Genomic DNA, 19,235 nt, shown 5'->3' with positions numbered 1-19,235 from the left:
ACATAGTTCTGTGACTGCTATGTGTCTCAGGGTACGTCAGAGGAGCAGTTAGTCCTGGTCGCACAAGCAGTAGCACGCTCCGTCGGGCCGGAGGTCATCTTCAGCCTGAATTCTGCGAGTCCACAGTATGAAAAGTTCAAGATTAACAGCACCACAGGGAGACTCACAACTAATGGGGTGTTCGACAGGGAGGAAACCGCTATCATACAGGTGGGTGAGGCACAGAGATGGGCATTGGAGGTTTAAAGTCTGTCACACTATTTTGCGATGCACAAGGCCGTATTGCGATACTTATCACGATATATTATATAATTCTAAATTTTGAAGTCTGAAGCAATCTAAGGTATGAATTGAAGTTTATAAATGAAACAAAACAAGATGCTGGTACAACATAATGTTTACTCATTCAATAAATACACAGCCATCTTGGGGCCCTGGATGAGTGCTCCGGGGCAGCGAAAGTATTTAGCAAGAAATACGTAATACGTAAACTGGGAAATTGAAAAGTTTTGCCTAAAAGAATAATAGTTTTGTCTAAAATAATAAAAGTCTTGGTTTTCAGGCACCGCCCGCATCATTAAGTCCACCCTTTTCAAATAAATAGAAAAATCCTAACCTTAAAAACAATGCGATCCAATATAGCACACAGTTACTTCCCTTCACATGCGCACTGCTTTACTGCACCTCTCGTTTTATGGTCATGGCGGCAATAGGAGTTTGTATGCTTGTTTATGTATCCTTCGGATTTTTCATATGGTTGAATAAAGATATAACTTAATTCAACTTCAGTGTATGAATGACGAGATTGTTTAATACATGTATCTAAATACGTTTTGCCAGTGCTATGCTAAAAATGTTCCCTATCGGACATTTTAAGACATCTCCTGAGACCTACAGTGGGTACCCAGGGGGGGTCGGGTAATAGGTGGGGGTGGGTACCCGGGTAGTAAATTTGCACTCGTCCCAGCCCTACTAGAGAGGCCCTTTTCCAGGTTTGATGGTACATAACTGTTTATTTGAATACATACTAGTTTGAACAAATGAAAAAAACCCAAACACACCGCCTGCCCACACTATATTTTCAAAAGTCATTGCCTGAGAACCCATTCTTCTATTTTTTTAAGCCTTAGCTCCAAATGAGCACACTGTGTATAACCCCCTTCATCTTCCTGCCTTCAGCTCATCCTGGTTGCGACAGACAGGGCTAACACAACGCTACAGAGTTTCCGGGCACTCACGATCTATGTCCGAGATAAAAATGACAATGTGCCAGAATTCGGGGCATGCCCTGGCCTCTCGGTGAGTAATACATATCTTATTTATTATATACTTTTTGTGTAGTTGTCTACGAGAAAGTAAAATTATTTCATTACAAATGTAAAACCTTGAGACGTAAATTCTCCCTACCTAACACACAGGGACGGTTTACCACCCCTTGTATTTGCGACTTGAAAAGTACATTTGTGTTTTAAAAATCCTTAAAAAATATAAACAAAAAGTATCAAAAAATATTTAGGGACACGAAAATTCTTTATCATACATTTTGATATGATTATATACAAAATTAAGTTTAACAAAAATTATTCTTGAAAGCTAGGAGAACGCTGTTGGAAGTGAAAAAATACACCCTGGTCAAATAACAAAAATGGCGCTTTGCGAAACAAACAGTTTAGATTGACGAGTTAAATGAGAAATTTACAGTTTATATACTGTTACCATCTTTTTTCTGTAAAAATGTTCATTTGAGAGACTAGATATTAGTCTGAGAATACCCCAGCTGGTAACTTATCATTCATGGACTCTTTGATTTGTCTATTTGAAGCTTTTCTTGACCACAACAGTAAACACTATTTTGCAAGACTGTTGCGTGTTTGACCATCATTCTGCTTCCATTGAGAAGGGGTGGAGTAGCATAGCGGTGGAAGTACCCACTCGTCACACTGAACACCCGGGTCAGACCCGCTACATGGATACAATATGTGAAGCTTGATGGTGTCACTGACACGATGATACGAAATCTTTATGTTTCATTTAGTTTGGACATAAACTGAATATCAGCCATAAATAAACATGAATTTCCAGTGACTTACATGTTGATTTCCTCTTCCAGCTTGAGGTACCCCTCAGGGTTACGATATCTGAGGACACGCCAGTAATGACCTCCGTGTACAAGGTCAGAGCGTGTGATCTGGATGCGATCATCAATGGCGTGACGTATGAATTAGAGACAAATATTCCATTGTGTAAGTAAAATTTATATACACAGTAAATGTCATATAATATAGCACCCTGATGTCTAGCTATTCATCGTCCAGGGCCATGAGACATCCCCACAAGTCCTGAAGACAGTTCATGTCTCAGGAATTATGGACATAATTGAGAAAATTGGCACCTCCGGTCATTGTACTGACACACCACAGTGAGGCTGGCCAAAGAGTGAATATGAGCAAGGTCTCGTCTGTGGCCGCCCTCCATCTTCCCAAGGCAAGGGAGTTAACTGACTATAAAAGTCCAGTTTCCACCCCTGCTGAACTTGGCTGGAACTCCGGAATCATATGTTGGCTGGACTAACGAGTCTATGTATAGTCCAATCAAAATCTTGTAACAAACTGACATCCGGTTCATAAACAACGTGGATTTCAGTCAACTGCTCGATTTACCGTCAACTCCAAATCTTTTCATGTGTTTGGGTGCTCTGGTGGGTTGATGCACTTCACGGTGTAAGAGCCGTTTTATTTCAATATAGATCTTGATTATCGATGATATCGTCTTGCCTTGGTCGCCATTTTGTTTGACGTAAATACAAGTGATATAAGAGGTGTAATCTGATTGGTCAATAGGAGGGATATAACTCGTAATAGCCACTGGTGGTGCTATGATCAAGTCTGGAATTTCTGGCCTAGTCAGTTAACTCCCTTGCCTTGGGAAGATGCACCAATTCATATCCCTCAGCTATCAAGTACTGTACCTGACATATATAGCAGGCTGGGGTTTAAGCAAGACAATCTTCAAAGGGGAGACTTAGGGTGTTATACTACAGACTACTCATACTGAACACGTGAGATTCTAAAGAAACGATTTATTTGTTGTTGCCCTAAACCTCTGAACTCTTTTGCAGGTCAAAGACAAAATACTGGAAGCTTCACCGTTGACAGCCAGGGTGTCATATATACTGACAAGTCTCTTGACAGGGAGGCCAATGCCACCCACCTTGTGTGTGTTAGAGCCAAGGTGGCACAGCGGAGGAAGCGGCAAGCAGCCGTCTACCCTGTTGATCAGATGACGGATACGTCTCATGTTGCCTATCTGATTGTCACCCTCAGCGATGTCAATGATAACAGTCCCAAGTTTCTGAAGAAGGTGTTACATGAAGGTAAGAGTCTGTGTTTTTTCTTATCACATTTATGAGGGCGGTCGGGTAGCCTGGTGGTTAAAGCGTTCGCTCGTCGCGCCGAAGACCCGGGTTTGATTCCGACATGGGTACAATGTGTGAACCCATTTATGGTGTCCCCTGCCGTGATATTGCTGGAATATTGCTAAAAGCGGCGTAAAACCGTACTCACTCACTCACTATCTCATTCATGGCACAGAAATGTGAAGAACTGCTCAGTATTTTATACAAGAGATAATACTGATACTAGTTTTGCCATTTGTGGGCTGGGTTAGAAATTAGTAAGAAGTGAGTCTGAACATAAACACTTGAATCAGAACTGGTATATAATGAACTACTTTTTGATCTAAAATATGGGGTTATATTTCTGGTTGAACTTGAATGAAAGATGTGTATGACCATATGACTTTGTTCCAGTTGTGCCATCGGTGCCCACTGAGAGGACAGTGGTTCGAGTGGAGGCCATAGACTCCGACAGCGATCGGTTCAATCGAGTCCGCTACAGCATAACAGGGATTGTGTTCACCGAACCCGGCTACCCCAGCTATCCCCTGCTTGGCTCCTTCATCGTCAGTCCCGACACTGGCACTGTCAGCACCAACTACCCCTCCTACAGCGAATACAGCCTCCCCGGCAGCTACTTCGAGGTCACACTACAGGCGGAGGATGTGGACAAACCTGTGTTGAAGGATACCATGATACTATATGTGAGTCTCATCAATCAGACACTGGTTCAAGAAGAGACGTAACTCCCAAACATGGACTTACAGTAATCATACAGCTAATTAAATAGCTTCATGGTAATGGGCCCCTCGGACTCAAATATTCAGTAAAATAACAAAATATGGTACCTCTCAGAAAATGAAAAAAATATATTAACTAGACACTGTTTAACTAGAATACTGATTACTAATTTTGGGTCCCTGGCAATTCCTTCTTTAGGAATAATCATGTTGACCCTGAATTATTGAATCCTAAAGATTGAATTTCACGGGAAATCCTTGATAATTATATCAATTTTCTTGGTACACTTTGATGATTATAAAATATGTTGCATAAAGAATACAGGGAGAGTTGCTCAAATATTATAATGTTGGTCAAGTTTATTAGCATGTGCTATTGACCCGTGAAGATCCGGGTTAGAATAGGTCTTCAGCAACCCATGTTTGTCATAAAAGGTGGTTATGCTTGTCGTTAGAGGCGACTAATGGGATCCGGTGGTCAGACTCACTGACTTGGGTTATGCATGTTATTGTATTCCAAATGCGTGGATCGATGCATATGATGTTTATCACTGGATTGTCTGGTCCAGTCTCAATTATTTACAGACCGCCGTCATATAGCTGGAATATTGCTGAGTGCAGTGTTAAACAAACAAACAAACAAGTTATTGAGCTTTACTCCTCACTGTGTCCCTTGTATTGCCACTTAAGGAGGGCCATGTATATATATACAAATGTATATACACAATGGCACAAACTTAAGCCGTCAAACTTTGTTTCATATTTCGTCTAAGGCACCGCGATTAGCTGTGCAGAGTTGCGTCCCTTGGGCATGCCAGAAACCTATGATTGTGGGTTCGAATCCCGGTTCGCCCCGATTATGTTTCTAGGTTTGTCAGCAAAATACCCGTGCTCGTGGGTTTCACCGAAGTGGTAAACGTCTGAGACCTGAATCACTTCAGGCTTTCCTCCCACATTAAGCCGACACGCCGTGATGTAACTGGAATAATGTTAAAAGCCGCGTTAAACCCAACTCACTCACTCACTCACTCATATTTGGTGAAACTGTTTCAGGTTTACGTCTTCGAGCCAGCCCAGACAATGCGGGTTGTAATCGATGAAACACCAAACCAAGCCCGCAACAAGATGGACAGTCTACTCACGTACGTTTGCTCCTCTCAGAATGACTAGGACATGCAGACTTCATGGTCTAAGATCATTCTGTATCTGGCTGCTCATGTAGTTGTTGTTTTGTTGTAGACAAAACACAAGGAAGACTTTAGTATTTCCGTCAGTTCGACATGGTCTGGAGAGTGTGTAGTCTGTTGCCCCCTTTCAGGCCAGGCCTAAACATGGTGAAGAGTTCTGTTTGTGTAACCGAGATTTTGTTTCCATTCACTTCAGTGATCATTAGCTGCTACACCGGTTTACTTAGACCTTTTCAGAGGCTGTAATTCGGCCCCAAGTCTGCAACATATGATAGTGAAAATTCCCAATTTGAATTAAAAATTTACCAATTCCTCAAAATTTACGAAAATAAAAACATTAAAATACTCAAATTTTGAACTATTTTGTCCCAGTTTGCTTGCCAAAGCCACTTACTTTGTACTTCTGGATAAATCCTTAGCACCATAACTTGGAGTCTGCATAAAGTTTTGTCGGAAAATCTTGAATTTAACTTGCTTCTATAAAGGATTGGAGAGAGTGTAGTCTGTCTCACAGTCCCTGAACCATATTATTTTCCTTCCGCCTAGCCCTAACTGTAATGTAAAAGTCGTAAATGAAGCAAGTCTAGATTTTCCACCTTATCAGGAAATTTATACAATGACCCTAGCATGTCTAGCCCCAAAGCAGATGCTATTAGGCTCTGAATCTTCTTTTTCACTGGGGCTGCTTTTCTGTTTAGATAGAGGGTTTTTTTTCTATCAAAATTATATCTTTTCAGACACTTAGCTTCAGTCTGGAGAGAGTATTGTATTATTTTGTTTGTGTTTTTCAGAGAGCTGAATGGTGTGAGTAGTGACTCCTACTTCAAGGTTCAGCAGATTTCCTACCACAGAGGAGTCACAGATAAAGACTCCACCAAGTAAGATTTGCACAATAACTGTCTTGGAGGAGTGAGTAAGTAGGGTTAAACACTGGTTCAGTTTAATCACAGTGACTTTAGATTGGAGAAGATCCAAGTCATAGATGTTTACAAACCAAGGTTCATAAAAGGATTGTGATTTGAACCTATGATCAGCAGATCCTGCCATGGATAGGGGGGGGCAACTCTGAACAGCAAATAGCGGTGCCATTAGCCATTGGGCTGCCCATGTCCCACTTTCAGGGAGGAATTAGTCCTTCAATCCTAGAGGCTTACAACTTCAAGTAATGATAGAAAGATGATGTTATGCTTTTTATTAAATTGATATTTCTTTGTGTTTTCTAGGACAGATTTGTGTTTTGTGGTGGTATCGAAGGACAAGGTTCAGAGTGTGAGGGATGGGTCCGCCACCCTGGACAGCACCAGCTATGTTAAAGTCCTGCAGAAGTATGGTGCTCGAAGCCCGGGGGTGAGTCTGTGTGTGAAGACATGATTCAACTTAGTGAAAGGAGTCCATGCTTGTGTGATTCAACCTGGTATTGTGGAAAGATTATTCCCCAACAAAACCTTATTGATTAATGATGATCTAGAAGAAGGCTAAATTAAGCTGTTACAGACCATCTAGTGGGAATAGAATCTCAATTTTGGAATATTCAACTCTTTGTAGCTGTTTTTCATGGAAACAGTAGAATAAATGAGTAAGAGAGAGTTTGGCTTTACCCTCGTGGGGAACCAGGGCCTTTCCCAGGATGAGCGAACACCTACCCCACCGTGCTGCAGTAGAATAAGAATATTTGTAATTACATGTATGTTGCCATTCACCCTTGGATATATAACTCAACTATGCTAGGGATGATTGGATAGGTAGTGATCAATTTGGGATTGATTGCTATGAGGTGTTGTCAAACAAGTAGTATTCTATACTGCCTTGGAACAGATGTATGGGTACATGAGGTGTTGCCATACAAATAGTATCCTATACTGTCATGTTAATGTTGCGTGGGTACACATTCCATAATTTGAATTGTTTGATAGGCATAACTTAGACATTGACTGATGACAAAGTAGACACAATTTATGGATAACAACTTCTTTAATTACTGTAAAGGTGATGTTGTCATTCCAAGTTGGGATGTAAGGCCTCAATTGTGGGTGTTGATTGGTTTTGTGTTTTTGACAGTCCTGCTATAAGGCGCGGTCATCCCTGGACAAGATCAGCTGGGCACCATTGTGGTGGACGCTAGTCGCCTTGGCCATCTTCATCTTCATCTGCTGCTGCATCCTCATCGGCGCCATCTGCATCCTGTACAAAAAGTAGGTGTAAATGGCCCTCTGTGACCCCCAACCCCATATGCCCTTCTGCCTTCTGTACAGTGAACGTATATATATTGAATGCATGGGTGAGGGAGTTAGGTTTTGTGCTGCCTTTAGCAATATTCCAGCAATATTATGGTGGGGACACCAGAAATAGACTTCACGCTAGGGCTGGGACAGATACCTCGGGTACTCGGAGCGGGTAGGTACTGAGTAGGACCCGGGTACTCACAGAACTACCCAGACCTGTGGTTAGTCACGTGATATATTGTTTAAGGGCAAAATCTTGAACTCTATAGTGACTCAAGTCACTAATGTTTGCATTTCTTTCTGATTATGCGCCCTTCCTTCTGACCTCTATGGGTTTGAATAAAGATAAAACTTCAGTCAACTTCAGCTTATGCATGACCAGATTGTTTTATACATGTATCTAAATACATTTTGCCAGGGCTACGGTCAAACTATTCTCAATCGAACATTTTGTACTAATCTCTTGAGACCTACACCGGGTACCCGGGTAGGGTTGGGTATAGTAAGGGTGGGAACCCGGGTAGTAAATCTGGACTCGTCCCAACCCTACTTCATGCATTGTACTCATGTGGAGAATCAAACTCGATTCTTCGGTGTGACATGTAAATTCTTGAACCACTCTGCTACCCGCTGACTGCCGCTGACCACACACATGCCCTCCATATTCTATTTAATTACCCTAATAGACTTTTAACTAAATGTCATACAGTTACTAAATTTTTAGATTCGTAATAAGTGAATAAATTGCATCATGAATGTTGATGATTGCTCCATGCTTTGTTGTATCAAGCAGAGATGATGTGTAAACATTCATTCATAATTTTGTATCTTTCAGTCATAAAGATTTCATGGATTCACAACAGACACGTAAGTATTGGTATACTTAATCTCTGTCAGTATGTATTCGTATGCCAGGAATGTTTATCAGTCTTGTTATCTTCGTCTGCTCTGATTTGCATTGTTGTTTTTCATTAATTAATCTGTTAAATCCGTGAAGATTTGGATTAGAATTGGTCTTCAGCAATCCATGCTTGTTGTAAGAGATGACTAACGGGCCATCAGACTCGCTGACTAGGTTGACGCAAGTCATCGTATCCCAATTGCGTGGGTAGATGCTCATGACATCAATCACTGGATTGTCTGGTCCAGATTCAAATATTTACAGCGTGCGTCATTAACAACAACAACATAATAAAAAAATAAAAAATAATCTGTTGTAGATAAAACATGTTGAATTTAATTATAAGGATTGTCTGTGTATTTGTTTATGGTTAATTGAGGTATAAATAAAAAAAACAATATGAAAACAGTTTGCCCATCGTTTTTCCATTCATACCTCATTGAACCGAAAAAAGACAAACACAGTCAATCCTTAAATGTACTAAAGAACTAGCCAATGAGAAACCTGGAATGAGTGACCCAACATTGTCTTTTGTTTCCAGGAATGGACCCGATGTAATACCGTCTCAGGGAATGCGACAGACCAACATTGCACAAAACAAATATCAGCCTGATGTTCAGTGATTCAGGAAGGAAACTGCTCTGGATTAGTGTTTACGTACATACCTCGGTCATTCAGACCAGAGTGATTTAAATAACTTGACACATGTATTGGGGATTACATGCGACTCAGGTGCTTCGAGATTTCAGATTCAGAGGCCACGTTGTCACAAGAGAAAAAACATGAACATTCTTTCAGAGTAATTCAAAAATTGTCAAAACATCCTTTGTCTGGCACGCCATAAACAGTACTGCCAGCCTGTGTCAAGGATATAATAGCTTATATATGTGATATAACAAAAAAACCAAGACATTGTACCAAGTCTTTTAGACAACTACCGTATTCGACGTAATAAGCGCCAAGGGAGCTCTCAAAATTAGAAATAGGGGGCTCTTTTTAGAATATTATTTTGGTGAAAAAACAGAGTTGAAAGATAAATTTCGTGGTTTATGCTGACAGCCTGAAATGTTTATACACGACAGATATATTTTTCCAGAATTTAATTGCCCACAATTATGGGTGCATATAACACATGAGTGTATTATACGCGAATAAATAAGTCTTGTGTACATTGATCAATCGGAAGGGGTGATAATTGGGATTGTTCACTAGCCAATATATCAGCAAATATCGCCGTGAGCTGGGCGCTTATTATGTTGAATACGGTACCTTCGTTTTGCCCAGTTGGAACTTGAATACCTCGTCAGCTCTAGAGTAACGCCATAATTGAATCCTTTCTCCCTACCTGAAATGACAGCAAGTATCTATAGTCCCTTTATATGAAAGTAAACAAAAGTTTTGTTCTGTATGTGCACTGAGAGATGACATATTGTGTGTTATGGAAATATGTGTAATTATCCAGTACTCTGTGTAATTAGTGCTGCATTTAGGCCTGGATGTACAGAAGTGTACTGTGAGGGTTAAGCTGGAGAATGATCTGATATCGGTGTAGACATATGTACATTAACCAACGTAACTTGTATATACTATATTTACATATTGTACATAGAATGTAATGATGCCATCTATATCGGGAACTGGTTCCATTATTGACAGTTGTTTCGTTTTTTGGTTAAAATATTTATTGAACAAAGTTGGAAAATGCCTTTCATGCAAAGTACATGGAAACAGTTTTGTTGAAAGTATCATTGTATTCAGTAGAAAAATCAAATTGTCACATTTCCAACTGAATAACGGGCTTGTTTAGAGAATGTGTATTGTAAACATTTTGCACAGGATTTTTATATAAATGTGATATTTTTGTAAAAAAAATCAAATAAATTAATACAACATAAGTACTGACTTTTCTTATCATTTAGGGCGGTCGGGTAGCCTAGTGGTTAAAGCGTTCGCTCATCACGCCGAAGACCCGGGTTCGATTCCCGACATGGGTACATTGTGTGAAGCCCATTTCTGGTGTCTCCCGCCATGTTTTGCTGGAATATTGCTAAAAGCGGCGTAAAACCATACTCTCACTCACTCACTCACTTATCATTTATGAGTAAGTGAGTGAGTGAGTGAGTATGGTTTTACCCCGCTTTTAAAATATTCCAGCAATATCACAGAAGGGGACATCACAAATGGGCTTCACACACTGTACCCTTGTCCTGCACCTTGACTGTGGAATATATTTATTTAATGAAAACAACACAAAGCAAGTCTAGCCAGCACTTGGAGCTCGAAATCAGCATAAGGAAAAGTATTTTTTTTATTTTTAGAGTCAAGAAAGGTATTGTGTAAGATAAGATTTCATAGACTAAATGTTAGTCTAATTGTACCCATTTGGGGAATCGAACTGGGTCTTCGGCATGACGAGCGAACGCTTTAACCATTAGCCTACCCGACCGCCCCCTTTCATTTATGACTTTACAATGCTGATAAATGTCATGCCGTGAGAGGGTCTGGAGTGAGTCAGCGGAGGCCAGGATTTATGACACACTGGGCCAGTGTGTTTGTATAGAATAGCAAACAAGGACCAGGACTTCACACAGGCAGTCAGGGAGTAAGAAGACAGTATGTTGCCCCCTCCTGTGATACTGACCCACCGCTAATGTCAGGAGTTTTCTGTAGAAACAGATGCGTATAACATTAACGAACCACTGTGTCTTCATTACAGGTGGTGACGTTACCAGGTTGCACTTGGTATATATATAGGATGGTTGTTGGTTGGTTGGTTTGTTGTTAAACTCAGCAGTATTCCAGCTATATGACGGTGGTCTGTAAATAATCGAGTCTGGACCAGACAATCCAGTGGTTGACATCATGAGCATCGATCCACGCAATTTGGATCGATATATAGGATGGGAAGCCTGCAGCAATAGCCTATTGTATATAAGTCTTTGGTACAGCCTTAATGAAAAGGAGGGGTTTATTGTGTATTTGGCAATTTGCATCCAGTAATCAAGTAAATTTGATGAAAATATGTTGCCAAATGAGTTAGGCATACGGTTTACTGCCAAAAGAAACACGAAACATGTAGAAGCAGGTAGTTAAGAAGAGATGTTTACAATGTGTACGTCCTGACATGTCAAATAATGGTCTCGAGTCACTGATCTATGACGTCACATGTGATGCGTTCATGAGCCTCAGTTCAGACAATATACCAGCATGTTCGTTTGTGCATCGAACCGATCTAATATCTCTTGAAATGTTTAAATGTTAAGAACTCCTCTGGATCCCTGTATGCTATTTAACTCGGATGTGTAGGAGGTAGTTACGTGTGGTTATTTCAATGTTATTTCACTCATGAATGGGTGTATGTGGCTGCTTGTACTTGTCGGGATGGTCTGGCTAAGTAGTTCTAGCCAACTGAGACACATGTACCATGCTGTAGTTTAACTGGATACCCCACACAGACACAGCATAAAGTTTGGTAGACACGGCCAGGGGATCAGAACACCAACCGTCTGCTCTCCGGACAAACCCTCCATCCACCACACAGGAACTCGATGATAGCGTGTATAGCATAATATATTCGTATAGAAAAAAATTCACACCCCTCTATATATATAGACTATATATGTATATAGAGGGGTGTGAATTTTTTCTATACGAATATATTATGCTATACACGCTATCATCGAGTTCATGTGATCCACCAGTACAAAGAGGCGGTACCGGATGTATAGGAGTGAAAGAGGATTGGGTGGATAACATGGGTCGGGAGGACATTATCTCGTCAGTTAAAACAACCATATTTTAGCATCCTATCAATTAATTGTCAGTTTGTTATGGGTCATTGAAACATGAGAACACACGAGTGAATGAGTTGCTTCTCCTTAGGGCAGTTTGGAGAGTGTACCCCGGCAGCGCCCAGACACACACACCGGGGCAGTTAATCTTTGATTCAAATGCTGGGGAACTGTCCTATCCCATCCCCAATGGCTGTTCTGTTGTAGCAGGTCTCGAATCCCTATCTTGAGAATTATTTCTGTCTCAGATGTGAAAGGGGACTATTGAAAAAACCCACAGTGACACACACATCTTATGAAACGTTATATGCAAAAATTAGTAATAAAGATTTCTTATGAATATTGAAAGGGTTTTGTCGCTTTATTTACTATTTTATTTACTGTTAAAACACGTATACAACTTGCAGCACACACATTCTGATGATTATATCGTAATTTAGAAGAATGGGTTATTAAACCAATATATATCCAACCAAACAGCGTTGCCTCACTGATCCACGATAACGTCGAGAAGCTTGGCTCACGCTGCTGAACCATCTGTTCATCCAAAATAAATGATTCCTTTAAAGAACATTCAAACTATGGATTATCAGATAAAGTAATACCTTTCTAAGATGTCGGTTCATACGAAAATGTGACCTTCGCACACATTAAAAACATGAAATAAAGGTACGGAATGTTTTAGCTAAGACATCTGATGTTATACTAAAACGCACGACACTTCAAAGTCCTATTCCGTGACAAAAAAAAATACAACCTACACAGGCAAATAACGCTGGTCACTATACACCAGGTCAGATGTGTGATACGAGTAGTTTACTAATTCCAAAAATAAGGTCAGGTGAAATGGGGTTTAACGTCGCGTCCAAGATTATTGCGTTTTTATAGTTACGTGCATGCACGTGTGTGTGTGTGTGTGTGTGTGTGTGTGTGTGTGTGTGTGTCTGCTTGTACTAGTCGCACTAATGCCGATTTTATGGTGCTGGAGTGTAACATGAATACCCCACTCGGACACATTATACTCACTCTGGGCCGACCAGTCCTTGTTTTAGCCCCTCAATGCTGAGCGCCAGACAAGATAACAACAAGTACCATCTTTTACCGTTTTTTGCATGACGCGACCGGGGATCGAACCCCGGACCTTCCGCTCTCCGGGCGGAGGCTCTACCACCAGACCATGGCGGTACCTAAAAATATTGAAGCTTGTTCGCACAGCCTCTGAGGTTCACCAATGACCATATTCATAATCTAGGTTTCGAGGCAACAGTCATCGGATCCTGGCACGCCTGAGGGATGCAATTCTGCACAGCGAGGTCTGACGTGGGCAGCTGAGACACCTGTGTCCCTGATTGAAGGGCGGTAGTACTTGGATGGCTCACTTCCCCGCAACTGCCAGCCTTGGCCATGACTGATTAATTGTGTCAGTGCACCAAAAACCGGTTCGACTCTGATGGTTTGCATACTCCAGGTCTGAGTACATTGTACCTGGAACATCCTGCCAACAGAGTAAACCTTATTCCCTCACTCACTCGCAGGTTGACCCAGCACGGGCGACCGGAAACTAAAGAATTCGCAAATACAGACCAGTAAGGTCGTTTCGGTTTTTTTTGTAAATATTTAAACTTATCAAATCCTTGTGAATTCATTTTTAACTGTCCTTCGCAAATATTAAAGTATATATATCCTATAATTGACAGTGTCGTTTTATCTTCGAATCATTTCGCGACAAACAGTTCTGATATGAATTCTCAGGCACGGTGAAAGAAAAGGCCACCTTTGAACCACCAAGGAAAAGATTAAACGAGACTCATTATTTCTGACAAGAGTATACACAGATATTTATGATCGAACCGCGGGTAAACATGGCGGGCGTTATTGTTGCAGAGGGCGTGACACGAGAAACATACACTGGCGCTTTTGGTCAGTGTTCATGACTCTGCAAACATCCGTTAAAAAACCCGGAACAATTATACGCTGGAATATGTGGGGATATTATGTACGTATCATGTAGTCAATCGTTAAGTCGAGATAGGGCCGTGTGAGGGAGTTAACAAGGGGGGTGGGTGGGTGTTAAGGGAGAGGGGTAGAGAGAGTGCAGAGTAAAGGAGAGATAGGGGTGGGTGTGAGGGGAGAGGGGTTGAGAGTGCGGAGTAAAGGAGAGATGGGGTGGGCGTGAGGGGAGAGGGTTAGAGAGTGCGGAGTAAAGGAGAGATGGGGTGGGCGTGAGGAGAGAGGGGTAGAGAGTGCGGAGTAAAGGAGAGATGGGGTGGGCGTGAGGGGAGAGGGGTAGAGAGTGCGGAGTAAAGGAGAGATGGGGTGGGTGTGAGGGGAGAGGGGTAGAGAGTGCGGAGTAAAGGAGAGATGGGGTGGGCGTGAGGGGAGAGGGGTAGAGAGTGCGGAGTAAAGGAGAGATGGAGTGGGTGTGAGGGGAGAGGGGTAGAGAGTGCGGAGTAAAGGAGAGAAAGGGGTGGGGGAGAGGGGAGAGGGGTAGAGAGTGCGGAGTAAAGGAGAGATAGGGGTAGGTGTGAGGGGAGATGGGTAGAGAGTGCAGAGTAAAGGAGAGAAAGGGGTGGGTGTGAGGGGAGAGGGGTAGAGAGTGCGGAGTAAAGGAGAGAATTCGAAAGGGGTGGGTGTGAGGGGAGAGGGGTAGAGAGTGCGGAGTAAAGGAGAGATAGGGGTGGGTGTGAGGGGAGAGGGGTAGAGAGAGTGCGGAGTAAAGGAGAGATAGGGGTGGGTGTGGGGGTAGAGAGTGCGATCGGACAGGAGAGATAGGGGTGTGGTGTGAGGGAAGATGGGTAGAGAGAATACCGATTACAGGAGATATAGGGGCGGGTGTGACGGGAGATAGAAAGAGAGATTGCGGAGTACAGGAGAGATAGGGGCGGGTGAGGTGGGAGATAGAGAGATTGCGGAGTACAGGAGAGATAGGGGCGTGTGTGATGGGAGATGGAAAGAGAGATTGCGGAGTACAGGAGAGATAGGGGCGGGTGTGTCGGGAGATAGAAAGAGAGATTGCGGAGTACAGGAGAGATAGGGGCGGGTGTGACGGGAGATAGAAAGAGAGATTGCGGAGTACAGGAGAGATAGGGGCGTGTGTGATGGGAGATAGAAAGAGAGATTGCGGAGTACAGGAGAGATAGGGGCGGGTGTGACGGGAGATAGATAGAGAGATTGTGGAGTACAGGAGAGATAGGGGCGGGTGTGTCGGGAGATAGATAGAGAGATTACGGAGTACAGGAGAGATGGGGTGGGTGTGGTGGGAGATAGATAGAGAGATTGCGGAGTACAGGAGAGATAGGGGCGGGTGAGGTGGGAGATAGAGAGATTACGGAGTACAGGAGAGATAGGGGTGGGTGTGATGGGAGATAGAGAGATTGCGGAGTACAGAAGAGATAGGGGCGGGTGAGGTGGGAGATAGATAGAGAGATTGCGGAGTACAGGAGAGATAGGGGCGGGTGTGGTGGGAGATAGATAGAGAGAGTGCAGAGTACAGGAGAGATGGGGGCGGGTGTGGTGGGAGATAGATAGAGAGATTGCGGAGTACAGGAGAGATAGGGGCGTGTGAGGTGGGAGATAGATAGAGAGATTGCGGAGTACAGGAGAGATAGGGGCGTGTGAGGTGGGAGATAGATAGAGAGATTGCGGAGTACAGGAGAGATAGGGGCGGGTGTGGTGGGAGATAGATAGAGAGATTGCGGAGTACAGGAGAGATAGGGGCGGATGAGGTGGGAGATAGATAGAGAGATTGCGGAGTACAGGAGAGATAGGGGCGGATGAGGTGGGAGATAGATAGAGAGATTGCGGAGTACAGGAGAGATAGGGGCGGATGAGGTGGGAGATAGATAGAGAGATTGCGGAGTACAGGAGAGATAGGGGCGGGTGAGGTGGGAGATAGATAGAGAGATTGCGGAGTACAGGAGAGATAGGGGTGGGTGTGGTGGGAGATAGATAGAGAGATTACGGAGTACAGGAGAGATGGGGGCGGGTGTGGTGGGAGATAGAAAGAGAGATTGCGGAGTACAGGAGAGATAGGGGCGGGTGTGACGGGAGATAGATAGAGAGATTGTGGAGTACAGGAGAGATGGGGGCGGGTGTGTCGGGAGATAGATAGAGAGATTACGGAGTACAGGAGAGATGGGGTGGGTGTGGTGGGAGATAGATAGAGAGATTGCGGAGTACAGGAGAGATAGGGGCGGGTGAGGTGGGAGATAGAGAGATTACGGAGTACAGGAGAGATAGGGGTGGGTGTGATGGGAGATAGAGAGATTGCGGAGTACAGAAGAGATAGGGGCGGGTGAGGTGGGAGATAGATAGAGAGATTGCGGAGTACAGGAGAGATAGGGGCGGGTGTGGTGGGAGATAGATAGAGAGAGTGCAGAGTACAGGAGAGATGGGGGCGGGTGTGGTGGGAGATAGATAGAGAGATTGCGGAGTACAGGAGAGATAGGGGCGTGTGAGGTGGGAGATAGATAGAGAGATTGCGGAGTACAGGAGAGATAGGGGCGTGTGAGGTGGGAGATAGATAGAGAGATTGCGGAGTACAGGAGAGATAGGGGCGGGTGTGGTGGGAGATAGATAGAGAGATTGCGGAGTACAGGAGAGATAGGGGCGGATGAGGTGGGAGATAGATAGAGAGATTGCGGAGTACAGGAGAGATAGGGGCGGATGAGGTGGGAGATAGATAGAGAGATTGCGGAGTACAGGAGAGATAGGGGCGGATGAGGTGGGAGATAGATAGAGAGATTGCGGAGTACAGGAGAGATAGGGGCGGATGAGGTGGGAGATAGATAGAGAGATTGCGGAGTACAGGAGAGATAGGGGCGTGTGAGGTGGGAGATAGATAGAGAGATTGCGGAGTACAGGAGAGATAGGGGCGGGTGAGGTGGGAGATAGATAGAGAGATTGCGGAGTACAGGAGAGATAGGGGCGGATGAGGTGGGAGATAGATAGAGAGATTGCGGAGTACAGGAGAGATAGGGGCGGATGAGGTGGGAGATAGATAGAGAGATTGCGGAGTACAGGAGAGATAGGGGCGTGTGAGGTGGGAGATAGATAGAGAGATTGCGGAGTACAGGAGAGATAGGGGCGGGTGAGGTGGGAGATAGATAGAGAGATTGCGGAGTACAGGAGAGATAGGGGCGGGTGAGGTGGGATATAGATAGAGAGATTGCGGAGTACAGGAGAGATAGGGGTGGGTGTGGTGGGAGATAGATAGAGAGATTGCGGAGTACAGGAGAGATAGGGGCGGGTGTGGTGGGAGATAGATAGAGAGAGTGCAGAGTACAGGAGAGATGGGGGCGGGTGTGGTGGGAGATAGATAGAGAGATTGCGGAGTACAGGAGAGATAGGGGCGTGTGAGGTGGGAGATAGATAGAGAGATTGCGGAGTACAGGAGAGATAGGGGCGTGTGAGGTGGGAGATAGATAGAGAGATTGCGGAGTACAGGAGAGATAGGGGCGGGTGTGGTGGGAGATAGATAGAGAGATTGCGGAGTACAGGAGAGATAGGGGCGGATGAGGTGGGAGATAGATAGAGAGATTGCGGAGTACAGGAGAGATAGGGGCGGATGAGGTGGGAGATAGATAGAGAGATTGCGGAGTACAGGAGAGATAGGGGCGGATGAGGTGGGAGATAGATAGAGAGATTGCGGAGTACAGGAGAGATAGGGGCGGATGAGGTGGGAGATAGATAGAGAGATTGCGGAGTACAGGAGAGATAGGGGCGTGTGAGGTGGGAGATAGATAGAGAGATTGCGGAGTACAGGAGAGATAGGGGCGGGTGAGGTGGGAGATAGATAGAGAGATTGCGGAGTACAGGAGAGATAGGGGCGGATGAGGTGGGAGATAGATAGAGAGATTGCGGAGTACAGGAGAGATAGGGGCGGATGAGGTGGGAGATAGATAGAGAGATTGCGGAGTACAGGAGAGATAGGGGCGTGTGAGGTGGGAGATAGATAGAGAGATTGCGGAGTACAGGAGAGATAGGGGCGGGTGAGGTGGGAGATAGATAGAGAGATTGCGGAGTACAGGAGAGATAGGGGCGGGTGAGGTGGGATATAGATAGAGAGATTGCGGAGTACAGGAGAGATAGGGGTGGGTGTGGTGGGAGATAGATAGAGAGATTACGGAGTACAGGAGAGATAGGGGCGGGTGTGGTGGGAGATAGATAGAGAGATTGCGGAGTACAGGAGAGATAGGGGCGGGTGTGATGGGAGATAGAGAGATTACGTAGTACAGGAGAGATAGGGGCGGGTGAGGTGGGAGATAGAGAGATTACGTAGTACAGGAGAGATAGGGGGGGTGTGACGGGAGATAGATAGATTGCGGAGTACAGGAGAAATAGGGGGTGGGTGTGATGGGAGATAGAGAGATTGCGGAGTACAGGAGAGATAGGGGCGGGTGTGACGGGAGATAGATAGAGAGATTGCGGGAGTACAGGAGCGATATGGGCGGGTGTGACGGGAGATAGAAAGAGAGATTGCGGAGTACAGGAGAGATAGGGGGTGGGTGTGATGGGAGATAGAGATATTGCGGAGTACAGGAGAGAAAGGGGTGGGTGAGGTGGGAGATAGATAGAGAGATAGGGGAGGGGTTTGAGGGGAGATGGGATACAAGGATAGACAGTACGATGACAGGAGCTATAGGAGTGGGGTGTGAGGGGAGAGGGGTAGAGAGTACAATGACAGGAGAGAAAGGGGGTTGAGTGAGTGAGTGAGTGAGTGATCGAGTATAGGAAGCTTTCATAGTGGGAGCCACAACTCCCAACTATGTATTTTGGTTCCTGTTTTATTGTTTTATTGTCCACCTCCAAGCTAATCGCGAGACCTGGCTTGTCACCAGTAAGATGTGAGGAGGCACTCCAGACAACGCCTGCCCGCATTGAGATGACCCTGCACTGTCTTAATGGCTAAAAGTCGTGTTGGGACGGCATAACTTGGTTGAACACTACCCAACTCACTTAAGGAGAGGGTCGCACTAGGAGATAAGAACCTACATAGACT

At 44.3% G+C, this 19,235-nt stretch overlaps 1 protein-coding gene across 1 annotated transcript in view; it reads left to right on the top strand.

Annotated features, from left to right (window-relative positions):
* LOC139468372 (cadherin-87A-like) overlaps window positions 1-10,339 on the top strand; it is a 51,270-nt gene extending 40,931 nt beyond the window's left edge. The window contains exons 31-41 of the mRNA XM_071250293.1: window positions 31-210; window positions 1,180-1,299; window positions 2,111-2,243; window positions 3,119-3,373; window positions 3,809-4,098; window positions 5,188-5,276; window positions 6,113-6,199; window positions 6,545-6,668; window positions 7,380-7,513; window positions 8,379-8,410; window positions 8,986-10,339. Coding sequence (XP_071106394.1) covers window positions 31-210; window positions 1,180-1,299; window positions 2,111-2,243; window positions 3,119-3,373; window positions 3,809-4,098; window positions 5,188-5,276; window positions 6,113-6,199; window positions 6,545-6,668; window positions 7,380-7,513; window positions 8,379-8,410; window positions 8,986-9,002 — 1,461 coding nt within the window. The 3' untranslated portion in view covers window positions 9,003-10,339. The remainder of the gene's footprint in view (window positions 1-30; window positions 211-1,179; window positions 1,300-2,110; window positions 2,244-3,118; window positions 3,374-3,808; window positions 4,099-5,187; window positions 5,277-6,112; window positions 6,200-6,544; window positions 6,669-7,379; window positions 7,514-8,378; window positions 8,411-8,985) is intronic.
* Window positions 10,340-19,235: the final 8,896 nt, after the last annotated feature.

The sequence above is a fragment of the Haliotis cracherodii genome, unplaced genomic scaffold (genome assembly GCF_022045235.1).
Source record: "Haliotis cracherodii isolate W230 unplaced genomic scaffold, xgHalCrac1.p SCAF_2, whole genome shotgun sequence".
Lineage (NCBI taxonomy): Eukaryota > Metazoa > Mollusca > Gastropoda > Lepetellida > Haliotidae > Haliotis > Haliotis cracherodii.
Note: the sequence above shows the minus strand (reverse complement) of the source record. Positions and strands in the feature narration are given on the sequence as shown.